The 21382-nt window shown below is 36.2% G+C and overlaps 3 protein-coding genes across 3 annotated transcripts; 1 reads left to right on the top strand and 2 right to left on the bottom strand.

The window, feature by feature from the left end:
- Nucleotides 1-6486: 6486 nt before the first annotated feature.
- LOC147551394 (tlg2p-like protein a) lies at nt 6487-10025 on the bottom strand. Its single transcript, XM_086670339.1, has 8 exons — nt 9601-10025; nt 8193-8469; nt 7823-7912; nt 7659-7736; nt 7329-7406; nt 7177-7242; nt 7011-7091; nt 6487-6924 (listed from the first exon to the last, which is right to left on the bottom strand). The coding sequence occupies exons 1-8, from the start codon at nt 9789-9791 to the stop codon at nt 6817-6819; spliced, it is 969 nt and encodes a 322-aa protein (XP_086526465.1). The 5' UTR covers nt 9792-10025; the 3' UTR covers nt 6487-6816.
- Nucleotides 10026-10373: 348 nt separating this feature from the next.
- LOC147551393 (protein DEHYDRATION-INDUCED 19 homolog 4-like) lies at nt 10374-13733 on the top strand. The gene is made up of 5 exons (XM_086671428.1): nt 10374-10783; nt 10858-11000; nt 11653-11730; nt 12092-12357; nt 13321-13733. The coding sequence occupies exons 1-5, from the start codon at nt 10717-10719 to the stop codon at nt 13430-13432; spliced, it is 666 nt and encodes a 221-aa protein (XP_086527554.1). The 5' UTR covers nt 10374-10716; the 3' UTR covers nt 13433-13733.
- Nucleotides 13734-15711: 1978 nt separating this feature from the next.
- LOC147551392 (uncharacterized) lies at nt 15712-19845 on the bottom strand. The gene is made up of 6 exons (XM_086671629.1): nt 19174-19845; nt 18732-18946; nt 17185-17434; nt 17013-17098; nt 16820-16911; nt 15712-16600 (listed from the first exon to the last, which is right to left on the bottom strand). Exons 1-6 carry the CDS (start codon nt 19483-19485, stop codon nt 16338-16340), a joined length of 1218 nt encoding a protein of 405 aa, XP_086527755.1. The 5' UTR covers nt 19486-19845; the 3' UTR covers nt 15712-16337.
- Between the last annotated feature and the right edge of the window lie 1537 nt (nt 19846-21382).

Here is a 21382-nt window from a genome sequence, read left to right as displayed (position 1 = left end):
GAAGATGATAGAAAATTGGATCGGAGAAGAAGAACTTATAGGTTTTAGGGAAACAAAAGCGGTTTAGTTAGTTAAACGTTGTGTAGGCTAAATTATAAGAAAGTAAAAGCCCTTTTATCGAGAATTAGTCGGTAACTTAGACTCTACTAGGGGTGGGAATTTTTCCCATGAGCCCAAACCCACCTGGGCACCTGAGCCCGATGAGGACCATGGGCGCCCGTGCCCGTCTCGGGCACAACCCACCCAACCCGTCAAGTTTTGGTGGGCGGGCATGGGTTAAAACCTCTACTCGCGCACCCGCCCATGTCTGCACCCACTTAACGTCACTCAATAATAACCAACCGAATTACATCAAATTTTTTGGTTGATGAAGCCCAACAGTCTTGTTGTAGGCCTAGTTGAGATGGTAAACAATACGTTTAAGAGCAATCACACGAACTCAATGCATTGCTTTGCAATGGCCAAAGAGAATTCCTAGTAGGTTATTGAAGTAGTGTTTGGCTTTGAGGGAGCAAGGAGTTGGATGAGTTTATATTATATCTCATAAGAATTCTTCATTAGTTTTCAATGTGAGATTAAATTCCTAAAAAGAACAACACAAAAACACAAATAACGTCTAGTTTTCATCCCACACTATCTCTTTAGAATTAAGAAAGGTGTTTGGAGACTTTATAAAAGGAGAAGAAGAAGTGAGTTTTTCAAGTCATGAGCTCACCCGCTATCCGCCCGCCCGTACCCGAGCTTATTAATGGGCTTGGGGGTAATGGGCAAGGCGAAATTCAAAATTGTCTGCCCTATTAACCCGCATACCCTAATAGCCATTGAAGTTTGGTGTTGGACCTGCTCGATCCGATGCTTCAAGTGCCCAGGACGCCCACACCCGCCCAATTCCCACTCCTAAACTCTAATGTACTAAACTACTTGCACAAATAATCTATATTAAATATTACATTACAATACAAAATTTGAAAATTTACTATATTAAACAACTGATTAATTATTATAAATGTTTTACATTTGACTATTCATAATTCAAACAATGGGTCACTGACACATTTAATGTTTATGGTTTTTGAGCTTACCCCTCGACACTAATTAGTAATTGAGTTTACCTCCTTTAGTAACTGGTAATTTTGCTTACCCTTTTGAACTTAGAATTTTTGCCAAAGTTACTAAGGACATGTTTGATGTGTGGTAATAAAATCGTAAATTAAAATAATGTACAAACAAAATAATTATTTACTAATAATATTCGCTACCAAATCAAACAATAAAGTAAGGTGAAATAACTAATAGAAAACACATTGAAGAATAATTGCTCTTGGTAGTCACAATTGTTTCACGTACGCCAAACCACAACCTTTGTGTTCTTCTATGCAAAAAAAAATAACCCAAGGATCCCTAAACAAGGTTCAATGGATTTTAAACGTTCAAGCCTCTTAAATGCTTCCAAGTAATCCATGGTGGTTTTTGGGTTTGGGTAGTAGTATTAGTAGTTATAGATGCGTTTTTAGTCATATAAGGGTGCTTCTAAAGGCCCCGGGTCAAAAGGCTGTTAGCATCCATCTCTGTTAGCACCAGACCCAACCACTCATTTCTCTATTAGCACCCTCTAACTATGTAGGAACCGGTCAGGTGGAATTAACCCTAACCCATCCATCCATCTTCATATCTGACCATCAAAAAGAAACTATTGATAATTGGATCATAATCAAGCTGTTTCCATTGCTTAACTATTTCAAGATCAGGAGTTTGATGAGAGATTTTGTCTATGATTAGGATTCCTTTACTTTCCCCACTTTCTCTCTCTTAAATATTTCAATCCCCGGACCACGAAACCATGAAACCCGACAGTTTTCTCTCTCTACTTAATTACTAGTAACAGAGATCTACCCCTTCTAAATTCCATCTTCATTAAAGTTAATCACTTTTACTAATCTCTCTCTCCCTCTTTCCTTAGAAAATGATCATATTTTAGCAAATACTTCCCATCTTCTTACAATTCAAAAAAAAAATACTTCCCATCTTCTCTCTCTATCCTACCCTGTTCTGAACAAAGTAGAATTAACTTGAATCCGCCATGGATACTTTTTTGTAGCTTCTATTTTAGAACCCATCTTTCCATAAAAGTTAACCGCCATGAGTGCTTTTCTAATGCTGTAATCTTCTTAATATGAAAAACCCATCGTCAGTTTCTCGAACTAGAAGTTTTCCTCTCTTTAGATGACTAAAAACGCATCTATAACTACTAATACTACTACCCAAACCCAAAAACCACCATGGATTACTTGGAAGCATTTAAGAGGCTTGAACGTTTAAAATCCATTGAACCTTGTTTAGGGATCCTTGGGTTATTTTTTTTTTGCATAGAAGAATAACCGGTGCGTATAGAGAACTTGGGTCAAAAACCTTTGACCCGAGTCAACAAAATTTCTGGATGCTAACAGCCTTTTGGTCCGGTGCCTTTAGAAGCACCCTAAATCTAAGGGGATTAGCTCAATTACCCATCATTGAAGGGAGTAAACTCAATTACCAATTAGTGACGAGGGGGTAACCTCTAAAAAGCCTTACAGTTTTTACATCAAACTGGATAGAAGAATTATTAAAAAACAATCTAAAATTTGAATATGAGAATAATCATGTGTTCAACCAAATCCTTTAATTATCACATATAGGAGAACACTCTGAAGTAAAAAAAAAAGTTGATAAAACCGGCCAGTAAAAAACCTGAAGAGACGGTTAAACTTTTATAGAGTACTTAACCCTTAAGGTTTTGTGTTCCAAAAAAAATAAATAGATACTTCCTCCGTCTCATTTACATTGGTTGTTATTCCTTTTATTGATGTCCTAAATGTTCGTTAGTTTTTCTTATATAACATTCATTTAATTACTCATATGATGACATGTTCAAAAGTATCCTTTACTTTTAATTGATTCTACATTTCTACCAACGTTATTTTCAAGGTATATTATACATTAAATAGAGATAATCTGATAAAATAATTTTAGTTATCAATATTGAATAAATTTTTCTTAATAAGGCCTCGTTTGGTTCCGCTTAAAAAAAGCTAAAAGCCAGCTTTTAGCATATTTTAAGCGCTTATTGAAAACTTTACGCGTTTGGTTCAAAAAAGCTGTAGCTTATTTTAAGCTAGAAAAACCCATTTTCTCTAAAAAGCAGAAGCCACAATTTTGTGGCTTTTTTATAGTTGCTTATTAAAAGCTAGCTATGAAAATAAAATAATTTTTTTTTTGTCACCATCAATAAACATCCACCACTACCTCTACCACAACAATCACTCCACCACCTCTGACCATAACCTCACCACCTATGCCACCATTCAACCACTTCCATAGCACCTCCGGCGCAGCTCCATCACCACCACTCCACCACTTTCGCCGCAACTCCACCACCATCACAACTATTCTACAACCATCAAATTTTTTTACTACCACTCCACCACCTTCGTCACCACTCTACCACCATCACCGAACGTTTCACCATCTCCTCCGCAACTCCACAACCTCCGACGTAGCTTCACCTTCGGTGCAACTCCACCACTACCACAACTGCTTCACCACCATCGCCACAAATCGACCACTCCACCACCACACTATACCACCTCCACCAACCCCATTTCACTACCGTCGTTGCAACTTTACCCCCTAACCACCACCACCCCTTCCATTCTACAACCACCATCACTACCATAACTCCGCTACCATTGAGCACCACCATAACACGTCCACCACCATTGAGCACTATCACCACTGCATTAGGCTTAAATTTTGATCTTTATGTGTTTATTAAAATTAAAAAAATTCTATTAATTTATTTTAGTATTTAGTGTTTATAATTTTTTTATTAATATAATGATATAAGCATATTGTTTGATAACTACAATACGGAGATTACATTTTTTTACCAAATGTCATACCTAGCTTTTTAAGATATAAAAATACTTTTTATGTAGCGTACCAAACGACTCAGACAGATTTTTAAAAAGCGCTTTTATTTATGGGCTTATAAAAAAGCTCATAATATAAGCTATGTGTGTACCCAAATGAGGCCTAAGTTCAGTTTCTCAAAACTAACAAAATGGAACGAAAGTAGTATTGAACTCACTGAAGGAAAAAAGAAAATAAAAAACAAATGGATAGGAAGTTAGGATAAATCTTTTTTGAGCTAAGAAGGAAAGTTAAGTAAAGAAGTTGAAACAAGATTTTGTTTGGAGGTAGGATCGAACTCATGACCAACGTACCGAAATACAAGACTTGACTTTTACCATCTAAGCTACCATTGCATTAAGTTTTTCCGTGTATGTCAAAGCATATTTCACATTGATGAGGTAAGCTATAGCCTACCCTCTGTTAAGTTTGTGGTCATCCAATTCAAAAATAATTGGCAATGAGTGTAGAAGACGTAGACATTATATTCTTGGTTGCAAGATAGTCATTCTCCCATGTGGGACAATTTCCACGCGTCTCCTCACGTGTGGCGTGGTTAGCGTAACACGTGTTTTTTTAGGTGACATGGAGCACGTGTGGCTTGTGAGCCTATCACATGTGGCCTAGCTATAATACCATGTTAAGTTTGTGGCTATCCAACTCAAAACAATTGGTAATGAGTGGAGGACCTAGACATTATATTCATGATTGCTAGATAGCTCTTCTCCCTTGTAAGACTATTCTCACACCCTCGTTCCTACATAGATCTGCCTCTAACCCCTTCTCATTCTCTCTTTCTGTCTTTTTTTATATTTTGGCGAAGAGACCATCCTCTCGCCGGAGAGTTGGTGTTGGTGGTGAGAGGGGGTCAAAGAGGGAAGAAGAATGAAAAAATAAGGGTTGTGAACTCGAGAGTGTCTTCCAGACACAGACTAAACGGTTCTTTTTTTCAACCCATGTTTCCGGCGACCCCTATTTCTCTTTCTGAGTGGTGATTGTATGAGCTTGAGTTCACCACCGTTGATCTTTCAAGATCAACACACGTCCAGCTGTCAATCTCCTTAAATTGTGGGATTGTTAAAACAGGTAAAGAACAAGACATCAAAATCCCTTTAATTACAAGTCTGCCCACAAACATCTATTTAATCCTTTAGAACTTGATCTTCCCATCTTCAACCAAAACAGGAAAAACTCCATCTTTCCATCAAATTGAGAATTACTTTATAATGAATTTTTAACATTGACATTTAAGTTTTTAATTGGTCAAGAAAGAACAATCCTAAACATGAAATTTCACTGATTAACAACGAATCTTCACCCCCCTAATTCATTGATTTATTTATGATTCTTATAAAATCCTAATCAACTATAATTTTGGTGTATCATTCTCTCTCAAATTTCACTAAATCATGCATTTAAACAATTAATTTTAGGAGGTTGAGAGATAAAGGAGTAGCTTTTAGAGAAAGTTCCTTTCAAAGAAAGTCATTACACCATGATCATCTAACAAGCTAAAGAAAAGAGATAGAGGTACATTGTATCCAGAAAATAAAATAGTTAGGAAAGATCATCTTCTTCCTCTTCCTCCCTTCTCCACCTTTCCTGTTTTCCTGTAAAGTTTCCTAAGAAAGTAAAGGTCTAAGAAGAGATAGAGAGAAGATCCAATGTCTCACAGGTTTCACAACTGAATTTTCTGACTTTTCAAATAAGGAAGAAAACAATTTTAGGAGAATTTTATTTTGATCTTCAGTTTTATCCGATTTAAAGTCCCTTCTTCACCTTTAAGATCTCAACATACACCGGTTTCGGTATTCATGGAATTTGGCGGTTTTGTAATTAGCAATGTATTCTATGTCTTATTAATTAATAATAGTAGATATTCCTTATATTTAGGTGAAGTACAGCTGCACATTCTTAGAGATGGTTTAATCTAACTATATCAACGGTCATCGAGCTCAAGCTCATATTTCTCATTGTGAGCTTGAGCTCATTGAAACGGGGCTCTTTCTCTTTCAACTTTTTTTTAACTCTTAAGCGGATATACTGATAATATTCCTAGAATATGATTCCTCGTAATTTATAAGTTAACATTTGGTGTGAAACTCATAATTTGGCTCACATATAAAATAAACATTTGTAGCAAAAATTGCAAGCAGCACAAGTTCACGATAATATAAGATCAAGCTCAAAATCAATAGCCTAACAAACAATTCACAACTCATTTAAGTTAGAGAACTTTGCCATTGTCCATCATCCTTTGGTGTAGTGGTAGGAAATCACTCTTAAGCCCATGAGATCTTGGGATTAAGGCTCGGTGGAAACAATTTATCACTAAGATTTATCCCATGGAAGTAGATGTTGTTAAACTTAAGGATCGACCAATTATATGTAAGCTTTCAACAAAAAAAAAAAAAACCAGATTGTATCTGAGAAAAATTTCTCACCAAGATTTATCCCTTGCAAGTAGATGTTGTTCTAGAACTTAAGGATCAACCAATTATATGTAAGCTTTCAACAAAAAAAGAAAAGAAAACCAGATTGTATCTAAGAAAAATCATATATAAACAATCATTAATAAAATTTTGTTAAAACATTTAGCCCATTTTTTTCACCATCTAGTTTTCTTTTTCCATTTTCCAACAAAAGAATAGCTACAAGAACTAGTCACATAAATGAAACCTTGAGGATAATAAACTACCCAAACCCCTGTAGAATTTAGGACTTTAAACCTCTAAATACAACAAAGGTTATCTAACAAGGACTCTTCCATTACAAACTCCCAAGACTTTTCGTTCGCTAAGGAGCTTCAAAATGAAATCGACCAAGGTGTTCTACCCAAAAAGGCTCTTCGGAAAAAAAACCCATGGATCAAAACAATGTCTCCTTCAAGATCAAGAGGATCAACATGATGAAGCACATAATAACAAGGACTGTTGCACACATCACCATTCCTCCTTTTCTCTGTGCCCTGTCTGCCTGAAAATTGCAAGTACTTATACTTCAATGCAAGTTTGATGAGGAAAAGAAGAAAATAGCCTTATGGAAGAGATGGGAGAGAGAACCTTCTGCAATTGTTTATAACCTTGCTCGACTGACACACCAACAGTCTGAATGTTGTAATCTATCCGATCAACGATGGTACCCTGTTTAAAAATATTGAGGAAGTTGACCAAAATGGAGAAGTGAAGAAAATTTTGGACCTAGTAAGAAGGGTGAAGAATAGAGGACCTGGTCTATCACAAGGACTGAGAGATCCTTCATTATTTGAGCGAGCTCATTTACTGATTCCACAACCTATAAGAATTTTGGTTAGTCAGTGAGAAAGGGTATTTCAGGATTTTGGAAAAAGAATGAATTGCTAGCACAGTGTTTGCAGTTACCTGATTAATCTCCCTCTCCCTCTCTGCCGTGAATGCCTCACTTTTTTTTATCCTCGACATTTGGTGATCACTAAATCCCTGAAAACAGGAAGTACCGATAAGATAGTGTTCGCGTAAACAATACACACACACGCGCAAAAGCACAAGTGGCCATATTCTTCACTGTGCAAAAGCACAAGAGGCCATATATATATATATATGTACCTCTCTATAAGTTTAGTCATTCACTTGAAATAAATTCAGAGTAATGAATTAAGAAGTTAAATAGCTCCCGTCGTTACTAATACTACAAATATAATCATTTGAGCATGTGATGGGCAGAAACTATACCACGTCTTCGAAGTCATCAACATCCAACTTTGACCTAGTCTCATTTAAGTTCATCTCTATGTCATACCCATCTTGACCCTGCACCACAATTTACAGAAGAGTTTAAGAATGATACCCAAGTGCGCTAAACTCAGTATAGCAATGCTTATTGTTTGACATTTCACCTCTTTCTGTTGCCGCAGACGTTTCAAATAAGTAGACTGCTTTTTCCGTAGCTCCACTGACAGGTTTTGTAGATCCGTGGCAAGAGAACGCTGCAACATAAAAGAACAGTTAAGATTTATCATGCACGAGAGACCTCAAAATCAATCACTTACCCCGACAAGACCTCAAACGAAAAGAACAATTTTTGCATGAAATATTAAGGGGTCTCTGTGTTTTTTCCGTCATGAGCCTAAATGAGAAAATGATCCTCTCCTTATCCTTCCATATCAGATGAATTTATAACTAATAATAATACCCCTTTTGAAAGTATTGTAGAGTGCTACGCAAAATCTGGCAATCTGAAAGAGCAAACATCTATGACTTGCATACCTGTACATTTTTCCTAACATTTGAATCCTCAGAAGGTCCACTTGTAGAAAGTTGTTGTAACCTTTTCTCAGATCTTTTCAACAAACCAGTAATCTCGTGGGTAAGGGACTCAATGAAACGTTGATCATCTTTGCCATCTCCAAATGAAGGCATCAAAGCTTTGGCATGAGCCTTGACTAGCTCTGCCATTTTGGTTCTTGCACGTTGCATATTCGCTGAAATTTCTTCGGAAACATCAACCCAAGCAGGAGGTAAACCAATAGTAAATGCATCCCCACTACGGAAGAGAAACACATTATCACTCAGATAAATAATCAATGAAATAAAAAATATTTTGAATAGTAATTATAGAAGGATATACAGTGTCTGAAAAAGAAAAAACACCAACTACATAACATTCAACCGCCACCCCACTACAGAAGGTAATGGTGTAGCCACATAGGAATTCTGTATCTATGTTAAATATTGAAGAAGTCGGGTTCCTGTGTTGGTAGGCTCACTTAGAATAACAGATGGATATGATTATGATCCTGTAAACTATTTATACTTTCTTGCAACTACAAGGGCACATAAGACAGCACTTAAATTGATAAATGAATATAACCAAGTCTCTTCGATCCTTCAGCTACTGAGCTGGAGACAGTTTTCAAAAGATTAAGCAGTTGTGTATAGTCTTAGAGAGGACTGGTGAAACAGGTGGTTTACTAGGACAAATTCAGATGCCAGCTACAAACAGATAAAATATACGAGCGGAACATAGTCTGGATAAGTATTTGTTGAGCAACCAAAAATGAACATGTACGACATGCATATTTTGCATTTTCTTTTCACCCATCTGAATTTGAAAGTCGTTATCACCATTGGACGTTGATTGCTAAACATAATGGAATAACTGAAGACGTTTGAATAAAATGAGTTCTTTGGACAATAGTAGTTGTCCTGTTCAAATATGAAGTTCAACGGCAAGTCGGGGAGAATGTTCTAACTTCTAAATCGAACTACTTCAAATTTATAATGTGGAGTATGTCTGACTTATACCACTCAAAGTCTCAAACTACGGACTTCAAGAAAGTAAAAAACGCCGTAGGCAAACCAAATATCTACCCACAAGGAAATCCACACTATAAGTATAACAAAGCATAGACTTATAAGAGGCTTCCAACCTCAAACATAATTGGACCTAATTCCTTTTTCTTATACTAATATGTTGATTATTAAGAATTTGATAGTCCAATCTCACATATACCCATTAGCATAATCTATGAGCTTCTTCACACCAAATAACATGAACCAATTTCCAAAATGTTTAAAGCATATAAAGAGTTTAACAATTTAAAAACAACAAAAAACCCAAATTTGTATATAAAAGATATGAACAACATAATTAGGGTTTTTGAAATTACCCAACCTGGAACTCCCTGGATCATCAGTACTAAGAGGAGCATAGGATCGATTTGAAGGAAGAAGTGATGCATTAACCAATTCAATTACTGGACCACCAGAAGTAGAAGGACCATAAGAAGAAGAAATCGGAATTCTAACGCTCTTCAAAGCATCTCTATACTTCCTAAATAAACTAGTTCGATTTCTCGTCGCCATCAAATACGAAAACGAAAAAAAAATCGAAATATCAAAATCAAATAAGAAGTTACACAAGAAAATAGAATTTGATTGTAGATCTAAATATTAGGCAAGTGTTTGAATTAGGGTTTTTAAGAATTTCAATTGAAACCCAGAAAAGTGGAATTAGTCGAAACAGAGATCGAAGAATGAAAGGGGGGTTTATTTAGATTGCTCCTACGGGAAGAACACGCTTGGACCATTATAAAACGTATTTTACGACGAGGTCCAGTTTTTATTTTATATTTACAATTTACCCCTTCATTTTTCACACTACTAGCTCTTACTGAACGTACTAAATTAGATGACAAAATACGACGGTTTTATATGTACGACCTAAACACACATGCGTCTTTTCAACACAATCCCATGAAGAACGAAAATGTATAAAATATTGATTTTTCTGATCTCCTAAACGTATAAGGAAAGATCTGATAGAATGATTATTCGTGTTATTGAATAATATCGTTCTTTATTATCATGATCTAATGTTCCACAATCAGAAGAGGCTAGGTTTAGCCTCAAATAGATAATGCACTTCTCTTTCTCAAGGGAAACGTGTGGGGAAACGATTTCATTCTTCAATCCTAAGCTTTAAGTTGGTCATATCAGTTGGGAGGGGCATTTAAGAAATTGAGCAAGAATCAGAGGGCAGATACGAAACTCATTAATACAAAATAGAACACCAACAAGAGTATTTTTCTCACTCATCCGTGTCTGTCTTCTCCAAAAAAAAAAAAAAAAGCTGTCATTTTTATTTCTCATTCTTCCTCTTATCTGTAAGAATTCCCATCTTTCTACATTTCTAGGGTTTCCAATTGATTCCTCAAATTTAATTTAGAATTGGGGTTTGTTCCAGAGGGTCTTTATCTTATCTTGTTAGAGTTTCCGACCGACAAAAACAATGGATGCTGATTCATGGAGGAGTCGTTTCTCAAGGAGATATCAATCTGCTCTTCAAGCTCGATCAGGTAATCCGATCGTCTCTTTCAATTTTGTTGGGGATTTCAGTGTTACCCATATTTGAATATGTCTTGATATACAGATCTGTACATTGGATTTGATGAAATGGAGAGCGATGATGATCCTCGAGCTGAATTCCCTTGCCCATTTTGTTCTGAGGATTTTGACATGATTGGTCTTTGCTGCCATATCGACGAAGAACATCCAGTTGAAGCAAAAAATGGGGTATAATTTAATTTTCTTCCTGTTAATCAATGACAAATTTGTGTTTTTGTTAGATCGTTGCTTAATTGCATGAAGAAGGAAATTAAGAAAATTTTAGGGTTTATATGGCTTAGTACTACTAGATGTTGCTGTAATCAGCTAGGTAGAGATTGTTTTTTTTCTTTTCTGTTTTGATTTAGAAGCTAAGAACCAGTCTATTAGTAGATTTCATGATTGTAGAAATAGGAGCTTGGATCAGAATTTTATTCAGTACCGATAATCTTAATACGCTAGAATTAAGTTTGGGGATTAATGTTTTTCAGCTCTAACAAAGCCGTTACCTTTCTAACAAGTTCTTTTGGGGCAGTTTGGACTGATCAAGATGATCCCAAAAGATCCAATTGATTCTTTTTCTTAATCTGATTAGGTTACTATGAGTATTTTCACCAGTAAGTGATCTACCACGTTGTTTATTGTGTTTAGATCAATGGGTTTACCTTAAAATAGGTTAATCTACTCATACTTTTAGTTGACGACATGTTATGGTTTCTCGTCTATGACTATGAGTATTTAACATTTTTGGTTAGAATAGTGGTATGGGGTTTCTTTGATTTCATGAAACATGTTTCGTAAAGTGAATTTTTTCTTACGTTTGGTTTGCTTTGATTTGTAGGTATGCCCTGTTTGTGCGATGAGGGTTGGCGCGGATATGGTTGGCCATGTAACCATGCAACATGGACAGTTCTTTAAGATATCCTGTTTTTTATTTGTCATTTCTTCATTCATGATTTTGATATATCATATGTGCTTTAGTTTTGGTTATAATTCATTGTTTGGTTTAGATGATTTCATGTAGTCACATTCATTTTAGCCATCTAAATACGCATAAAAACAATTTTAGCATTTAAGTAGTTGGTTTACCAAACACTTGCCATTAAATCTTGATCAGATTTCCTCTTTCAATTTGTTTTCATCTCTAGATTATTTTCTTATATGAAATTGTCAATTTTTAACCCGATATCCATTATTTCCTACATGGTTCGTCTACTATCTTTTATTTGTTCGGAAATAAAGAATTTACTCAATATCTTGATTCCTTAACTTCGATTTACATGCAACGTAGGAAGAGAATCCATAGTAAAGGTGGATCACATTCAACTCTTGCTTTATTGAGGAAAGAACTTCGAGGAGGGAATTTACAGGCCCTTCTTGGGAGCTCTTCCTATGCAGTTCCATCTTCGAACACATCACCTGATCCATTGCTTTCATCATTTGTATACAATTTGCCAATACCCGATGAACAAACCATTATGGAGTCTCAATCTTCAACTGAATCGAGCTTAATCAATAAATTATCCGATGAATTTGTCGTAGAAAGGTACCGCTATTTAACTTTTCCTTTTGGGATTCTATGAATTTATCAAATTTATTAGGGATAGGATTATTCCAGTATTCTTCAATGTAGGATTCTGCAGTTCGTGGATTGAGTTATGTCGTATGTTTAAATTGTATGAGACAACCAATAAGCAAATCAACCTTAGGTGGTGTTTCTTTTATCGTCTAAATCTGACTTGTCTGGGTCTGATCTCTCACTTGTTTCGGTATGGGACACAATAGTCATTCATGCAATAGGCTCTCAATTCAAACTTATTTTTATACTTGACCCAAATGAACACAAATTCACTCTGAGCCAGCTATTAGACGAGCCAGACACACGGTCAGATGAAAAACAAACATTCTGGGACACTCGAGTGCATTCAAATTTCAAACTTCGAGGTATAACTTGGAGTCTGTTGTTTTGAACATACAATTTTGCATTTTGAATCCACAACTCACTTTGTTTATTTACGTGTTCGATTATTCAAATTGGTTATGTACTTGTACATTTAGAATTTGCTTCCCAAGTCTGACAGATTTAAGAACGAAGGAAAACGAAATATTGATGTTTTCGTTAAGAGATAATCAGATAACTACACAATTGGTATATCAAGCCCCTGCTTGCTTAATTGCTTAATTAGGTTGAACTTTTGATATCATCTCGTTAACAAACGGTCAAATCTTAGCTTCAACTGGAATTCATGATCTAACCTAACCAAACATGTCGTGTTTTTATTTGTCTAAATCTGATAGTTAGGGTCACGGGCACAATAGTTGTTTTAGATTATTTTAGACAATGGCATCTTCATTCAGATCTCGAGTTAGATTTTAAGATCTGAATTTGGAAAAAGAACTTCACTTAAAACTGGATCTTTTGAAACATTGGAGCAGTTATTCAGTTTAGTTCTCTTATTTGGGTTTTCTTATTGAATCTTCTAATGGTGTTATCAATTATGTGTAACAGATCTTCCGAAGTCGCGCCTTTGTCAGAGGAGGACCAAAAGGAGAAAGCTAAGAGGTCTGAATTTGTACAGGGGCTTTTACTATCTTCGATCTTTGGTGACGAGGAGTTATAAAGAAGGTATCGAAGGCTTACAATTTAAACCCGGGGTCGTAAAGTAATACAGAGTAGGTTGGGTTTTCAGTATCAAATCTCTTCTCATACCTTGAAACTTGTTGTGTATAAATTAGAAGGTGAAAAATGGACTGAAAATAGATAAAATTATTGTTTTCTCCTAGTAAGGTTTTAGTATAATAACTTGTAATAATTTGGTGAGATCTTAAATCAGAATGTTAGAAAATCATATTTAGAAATTGTTTGAAGAAATGTAAGTGATGATTTTCATATGAAATATGAAATTTTAAGTTACCTCCTCATTACTAATGTGCAATCTGAGGAAACCCCTTCCTTGTGTCTGATTAGGCATACACCTCCCTTAACTAACAAAATTCGTAAAATCAGTATTTCAAATGATCTTTCAGGGAGTACCTTCTAAAGAGGGGGAAATACTAGGGTGTTCATTGGTCATCTGCTAACCAATCCGAAAAATTTGAATTATACCTATATTGCCCTCATTCCAAAGTCCAAATATCCAGACTTATGCAGACTTCATGCCCACAACCTCTATAATTCAACCTTAAAAATTATCTCTAAGCTTACCAGGATTTAGACCCATGGTCATTTTCATCATAATCACACACAGCATGCTAAACTCAGTCTTCTCTTCTGCCCTTTATACTAAATGTCCCAAAAAATACAGTAATGGCATCCTGACAGAGATTTTTGGCGGGGATTGGGTGAAAACGAGCATTGGTGTTTATGTGAAGGTTTGGTAAGACCTGGTCAAACCAAATTCAAAGAGAGTACTAGAGTTACCAAGGATTATGAAGTCATCGACAAGACTTACAGATTGAAAAACACGTGTACCCCTAGTAACACACAAGAAATTGAGCCAAACACTCTATTTTAAATTATTTAAGCTAAAAAAAACCAAGTTATATTTTGTTTGGTTAAAAATTCAATATTTGTATTCTGTCTGGATAAAGGTCCAATATTTTTAATAACTCTCTTGCAAGTTGTTTCAAGACCTCTTACAAGTTGTTACAAATTTTTTACAAATTGGTGCAAATAACAAAAACATTTAGAGAGTTGATGAACACATCTTGCATGTAAGACAAATATTATTATGAAGCCAAGTCTTTCAAAAAGATATAGGAGAGGATAGGAAAAGTAGATAGAAGAAAGATTATGATGAGACAAGAAACAAGGTAATTAGAAAAAACATGAGAGTTTATAGGCTATGCCTTTTCTTGTTAAAAGCAAGCTTAGCTCCTTCTCTTCCTCCCTTCTACTCCTCCTCGTCCTCTATGGTGGTTGTCCGCGGACAAATTTTTAGCGGAGAAAAAGGAAGATGGCATTGCCTCCTTTAACCATACTTGGTTAACTTATTTTGACCAAGTGTTGGGTGAAAAACACATTACCTTGAATAATATGTTATTTCCAATTTTCGAAAGTTTAAGGGTTAGTTCTGATATGACCATCGATTTGTGAGTAATTGGAGAGTAGGACCTCATATTTGTTGAGCATTTCAAAATATAGCCTCAGCAACTATATTTATGGAAGTAAAGTCAATCGTAACCGTCAACATTTTTCTCTTTTCACCTTTTCTTTCGGAAGTAGTTCCATCTTTTTTTTACGAGAGGAAGGCAAGCTAGTTTGGGTTAATCAGTTTTCCAACTGAGTCATAAAAACGTTGATTCCACCATGCCCCAATTTGGCCTCACCCCAATCGTTGGCATAGAAAAGCCCCCACAGAAGTTAAGAAAATTTGATGAATAATAAAAGAACGAGGTGTAGAGACCAGATCCATATTGAAATAAACCTGACATGTGCGACTAATTCATCCGAATGGTCACCTCATATTAATCTCGTATCCATTAGAGTAGAATGGTCATACAAGAGAGAATTTGTTGGCAGCCTTGTACACACATCCCATCACACTACCGGAGCCGGCCATGCCCAGAGTAGTTATCTTAACTGCAAGAGGGGGATGCCGAAGGCACGGGATGCAGAAGACAAGGCCATTGACTGGTATGAAGTCGGAACAAGGTACTGGTAGCCTGTACTGGAATGTCTGGCTAGATCACCTACTTTACAAGGAGAGCTAGTAAAACTTCAGTCTGAATTGGAAACACATTGTTCAAAGTAACTCAATATGAAAATGATGCTTGGAACCTGAGCAAAGCAGGTCAGACTCAATACAAGAAAAACACCACCCTACTTAAGACATAGACTTCCTGCATCAAGAAAAGAGTAAGCCAAATACATAACAATGTAGAACCTAACACAGTAATATAGCTAACCACATTCAATTTCATTCAAATTTTTGTAAAGATACTATATGTTCGGGTTTAACTAATTACCCAACTACTACTGACTATGTTTTCGATTAATATTGGAACAACAAAAATCCACAAGCTACTATAATACATAGCTTTTTTAACCCATACTGTGAGTGAGTGAGTGAGTGGTGCTCTGTTTTCTTTCCATCTTTTCGTCGTCATCTTTATCTTTCTACCTAAAAAAACCTTGACAAATGACATAAATAATGTAACCCGTTTCCAGATTCCCCTTCCTCGACCACATAACCAACAAAAGAAAAAAAAAAACTTACTGACTCGTCCAACCTCTGATATGCTGCTGATTACTAGCTTCAAGGCCCCGACGTTTATTCCGGCAGACCTTACCACTAAATCAGTTTTGGTTTTCATTAGGAGGTAATCTCTCACTTCATCTTCTAAAACTTCAAGGACGGTCGAATAAATAGAGGATGAGAATACAGATGTAACTCCAGACAGTGATCAGTACGAATTAGGAAAGTTATGCGACAGGAATTTCTAGAAACTGGGTCAGTTCCAGTTGAAGGACTAAATTGAGAATTGTAGTGCTTATTTTGGCATTTAAAGGAAACTCCGGCCCTCCTACCTCCGGAAGGCATTGTGAGAAACAAAGAAACTATAATCAGGGTGGTTGACCTGTAAGAGCCGGAGCCAGTTATCAGCGGCTTGCAATAGTGAGCTTGCTCGCTGACGCTCATATAATCCATTAGGAGTCCAAACTGAACCTTTGAACTTGTAAGATGCAAGTCCAAAAACAGGCAGTGATAGCTTTGGAGACGCATCAGTCATCCCATTAAACTTAGCCAAGGTAGAAGCAAGGCCTTGCTGTGGGAAATTTGTACCATCTGTCATAAACGGCAAGATTCTGTTAAAACTGGTGACGTGTGTGTGTGTGTGTGTGCGCCCGCGTGCGTGTGTGTGCCCGCACGTGTGTGTGTGCGCGCGTGTGTGTGTGTGCGCGCGCGTCCGTGCGTGCGTGTGTGCGCGTCCGCGCGTGCGTGTGTGTGTGCGCGTCCGCGCGTGCGTGTGTGTGTGAGAGAGAGAGAGAAAGTAGTAAAACTTACTTCTGGAAGGAGTTGACAGAGAATGGAAGGTCAAAAAGCAAGCATCCAAATCCCTAAGTGTTTGACCAGTGGGTATCCTATATATCGGGTACCTACATCCAACGGTACATCGAGTGTTAAAAAAACAAAAATAAATGTTCTGAAAATTCATCAAATTTGCTAATACTTTCTTACATTATATGAAAAATCTTACCAAGCTACAGACATCCAACTGGAGGGTAGTAGATCACAGCTCTTGTATGCCTTAAGCTCTGGAAATCGAGATGCAAGAACAGAAATCTGTGGTATACCAAGGCAATAGAAGTCATGTTACGACAGAATGCTTTCAAACTTGACATAGCATTTGAGATCAGGCCTGAACTTGCCTTATCGGCCAAAGGTTTTCTGTGGTATGGGGTTTCCTGCTCCATGTACTGAAAAATCATTTGACCTGGTGGGTTACCAACCTCACCATCGTCCCCGGATGCCTCCATAAGGGGTCTACAGAGCTCAGTTGAGTTTTGCTTGGTCCACATCCCCTCGGGAACATGTTTAGACTGCCTTTCTAAGTCACATTCACTGCCATCACTACTAGTTTCTCTTGAAGAATCTGCATCACTTTCCTCACCAGGACGACTGCCACGGAGCCATACAATAATTACTTACAACGGTTGCACATGTGATGGTAATACTTGCACAACCATCAGAAAGGATAATAGATAGTAACGAAAGGCTAACGGAGCAAGATGGAAGCCGCTAAAACCAAAAATTAGATGGATATGAGACACAATTATAGGTTTATTGCAGAATCCAAGAAGTGCAGGGCATAGTAACAAAACGAATAAAGTAAAAGCTTAGTAGCTTAACCTCATTCAAGGGATTACATCATTAACCTTCTTGGCATCACAGAACAAACATAGTACCACAGTACCACTCCACCCCCTCAAATGAAAAATAAAAAAAGTTACCTTCTTAAGTTGTTCTTACTTTTTTTATCTATGGGAACAACCAAACAACACGAATACAGGCCTCCTCTCGAGATGAGTTCCATGTTTAAAATTTTAACCCAGTTCATAAGATTAAGAAGAATATACATGTTTCACACCAACAAAGGAGGAACTGCCAAATACCAACAGAGAGATGTTTGAGGCTTTGAGCCTTCTTTTTCTCAATCTTCAGCATATAAAAACCGAAATTAGATAGCTGGTAGTGATATTAGAAAACTCTGTTAGAAGTGAACTTATATTATAAGGTGGATACTCGTAAAGCTCCATCATCATTGCAGGTCATCTGTTAAATACTGCCGCCTATGCCTTTTGAGTTTGGTAACTTTGTGGCGAGAAGAGGTTTGAAAATTGCAATACAGTAATCAAAAGATTAAGCAAACGGTGAACAAAATAACAATAACAGATGGTAGAAGCTGAACAGAAAGAATGTGAATTTCTTAACTTCCTTATAGCGGAATAAAAAATATGACGTGATGAACTGAAACTGAGTCTAACTGAAACTAACAAGACAACCTTACTTTCTGAGAAATTGACCCTGAAATCGCCTATATCTACTCAATCGAATCCAATGATAAGTAGTCCAAATATTTATTCAAAGCATACACTGAGTATCCATATAACTATTGTTCAAGAAAGACCAAAGAACGATATTTTACTCATCTAAGACGTGTCCTTATATTAGTGGAACGAATAAGCTGCATTTACAAAGATAACTTAAAACTGAAATATATCTATCACGAATTCTACCACGAATTCTCTATGCCCTCGTCCTCTGTTTCACTCGGACGCATGTTGACCATCAATAACATTAACTAATACAATATTGAATACCAACAGACTAAGAAATAAAACACTACATATTGTCAAAAAAAACTAATCAAGATAAGGTAAAGAGAACAATAACGAATCAAATTAAGGATTATTACCTTGACCTAAAAGAAGGGGGTTTCAAAGGGTCCACATAAAGTTGAATACCAGACAAGTATGGAACATAATATTGCACAACTGAATCACTACCATTCAGCACAAGAGGTACTCCGGCTCCATAAGCACTCCATTCTTTATAAGATTCCCAAAGATCCCCGAGTGTGAAATATGGGTAAAACTCTGAGTCATCTGCCCTTAAAACCTTCATGCTAGTCTACAATCATAAAAACCCAAACAATTAATACAAAAAAAATTCAATTTTTCAATGAATAAAAGTTGATAAATAGCCATAAACTTGTAATATCTAACACAAAATAATCATTCTAAACAGGAATCAAAATTACTATGATTAAAAATTGATATATACCCTAATCTTGTTATCTCAATGTGAATAATTAAAACAAGAATCAAATTTTCTATGATAAAGAACAAATTTTATACCTTGGATAAAGATTGTGCTGGAACAGAAGGAGTAATCGATTCTAAAAATCGATCCAAGTTAGTTGAATTAGTCGATCCGTTAGAAAGCGAAGAACAAACTGATGGTTTCGACGATAAAGAGTCGTCGGAATCTGTACGATTATCCGACTCAATCGACGTTGTTATCGGCGTCGTCGGCCTCTGAAACTGATTTTGTTTTTGTTGTTGTTGTTGTTGCAACAACTGTTGTTGATGTCTTCGCATCGGCGGCGGATTATAAAATCGGTCTCCGGTATGACTACGAGCGAAAGCAAATCTTCCAGAACCAGACATTGCTTCCGATGAAGAGAAAACGAACAGACAGATTCGATTGAGGAAATCTTAGAGAGAAAGAGAAAGAGAGAGAGTATCGATTCGATTGAGAGTATCAATTTGGATGATTGAAAAATTAATAAGGAGAGAGAGAGAGATATAAGGTAGTAGTAGCAGTAGTTATGATTAAATTAGGGTTTCTTCTAGGGTTTTTGAGATTGGCTTCAAGATCTATATTAATGGAGATGAGTATGAAGAGAGAGAGAGAGAGTTGTGCTTGTGCCTGTGTGTATGTGTTGTTTAATTTGGTATTTAATTAGGAATTCTATTTTCTGTTTGAAACGTTTTTTAGAGTCCAAAATACATAAACCCCACGGCCACGAGGACCTTGCTAATATTATACCAATTTATGATTTCTTTCCTATGGTTGTCCCCTGGTGTTTCTGTCCTGGTGATCATCGGTCAGTTGTCGATCAAGTCAGTTAAATTCTTGTCATTTATCTCATTCTGTTATGTTAAGAATGAAAACACTATTATTTATTGCGATTTTTCGTATAAGTAGCTAAAAAATGCAATTTATTTTAGTTTTAGAAGACATTTATTGCCTAAAATGGAGGGAATATTACTCTTTTTTATGAATATAAGATCTCTGCGTAGAAAGAATTCGAAGTTTTCCATATTCTATTATGTCGTATTGCATTCTTCCATATAAATTTTCAGGTAATTAAAGTACAGAGAATTTTATTTCTTTTTTGTAACAACCACTCTATTACCACTACTATAACGACTACATCAACATATTATTGTCATTGTTGTGATAGTATCACCATGCGCACATCTTCACCAAGATAATTCCACCATGACCGTGAGTCTGTGATGATTACCACAACAACGCTATCGATCCCACTAACCTATTAATTTTCCGATCTACCGCCACAACAATAACACCTATTGACATACTATCACATCTCCAACAACATCATTCTACCACTCACAGGATGACTAGTGTAACACTATCCATACTACCATCATAAAACTTCCACAACACATCCTCACCACAACCAACCAGATTTCTATTTCGTAAATTTTGATTTCATCTTTTTTTTTTTGTTGAGATTTTTTTGATTTCATCTTGGATGATACTTTCTTTTTTTTTTTTTTTTGTTGAGAATCTTTTGTTTTTCTTATGTATATATCTCGCAATAATATTTAAAATATATATATATCATTTTAAATATATAAATAATAAATTTGTTAAATTTGAGGCCATTTGATTAGACATATTATCGTCCTTATCACATCTTGATTATGTATTAATGTCATGTAATAACTAACGTTGATTACAGTTCATTTAAAAAAACTTATACATACATATTAAGGTGTCGTTGGACAACCAAAAGTAGAAGTACTTTTGCTTGTAGTAGAAATTCTTTTGCTTTAAAAAAGTTTCAAAAATATATTTGGCAGAAATGTTACTTATAAGTAAAAAAAAGTCAAAAAGTTAGTTTGGTAACTCAATTTACTATTGATAATTTTATTTTTCTTTCTCGTAGAGATACTTTGATTTTAATTGAATTTATTTATGATTTCCACGATGACTCTTGTATACGAAGTAGTGGTGATATTGGCGGTAGTGGTGGTGCCCTGAAGGTATGGTTATGGGGTGTGGTGGTGGTTGAGGTTTGATGGTGGTGGTTGAGGTTTGATGGTGGTGGTGGTAGAGGTATGATGGTGGCAGCGGTGGTGGTTGTAGTGGAGGTATGATGGTGGCGATAGTGGTGGAAGTATGGTGGTGGTGGAAGTACGGTGGTGGCGATGGTGGAAATACGGTGATGGTGGAAATACGTGGTGGTGGTGGTGGATAAGGTATGTGAGTGATAGTGACTGAGTTATGGTGGTGGTGGTGGATAAGATATGT

This window comes from Eschscholzia californica, unplaced genomic scaffold (assembly GCF_041429995.1).
Source record: "Eschscholzia californica isolate CP2 unplaced genomic scaffold, dmEscCali1.0.p SCAF_3, whole genome shotgun sequence".
Taxonomy (NCBI): domain Eukaryota; kingdom Viridiplantae; phylum Streptophyta; class Magnoliopsida; order Ranunculales; family Papaveraceae; genus Eschscholzia; species Eschscholzia californica.
Note: the sequence above shows the minus strand (reverse complement) of the source record. Positions and strands in the feature narration are given on the sequence as shown.

Bases quoted from the DNA above. Each gene is read 5' to 3' on its own strand.
- LOC147551392 (XM_086671629.1), bottom strand. From the start codon at position 19,485: ATGTCTGGTTCTGGAAGATTTGCTTTCGCTCGTAGTCATACCGGAGAC. The intron at 16,912-17,012 runs GTAAGATTTTTC...CGTTGGATGTAG, and splicing joins AGTTGGATGTCTGTAGCTTG to GTACCCGATATATAGGATAC. The intron at 16,601-16,819 runs GTAAGTTTTACT...CGTTTATGACAG, and splicing joins TCTGTCAACTCCTTCCAGAA to ATGGTACAAATTTCCCACAG.
- LOC147551393 (XM_086671428.1), top strand. From the start codon at position 10,717: ATGGATGCTGATTCATGGAGGAGTCGTTTCTCAAGGAGATATCAATCT. The intron at 10,784-10,857 runs GTAATCCGATCG...CTTGATATACAG, and splicing joins TGCTCTTCAAGCTCGATCAG to ATCTGTACATTGGATTTGAT. The intron at 11,001-11,652 runs GTATAATTTAAT...TTTGATTTGTAG, and splicing joins CAGTTGAAGCAAAAAATGGG to GTATGCCCTGTTTGTGCGAT.
- LOC147551394 (XM_086670339.1), bottom strand. From the start codon at position 9,791: ATGGCGACGAGAAATCGAACTAGTTTATTTAGGAAGTATAGAGATGCT. The intron at 7,092-7,176 runs GTCCTCTATTCT...ATTTTTAAACAG, and splicing joins CAGTCCTTGTGATAGACCAG to GGTACCATCGTTGATCGGAT. The intron at 6,925-7,010 runs GTTCTCTCTCCC...TGCAATTTTCAG, and splicing joins GTTATAAACAATTGCAGAAG to GCAGACAGGGCACAGAGAAA.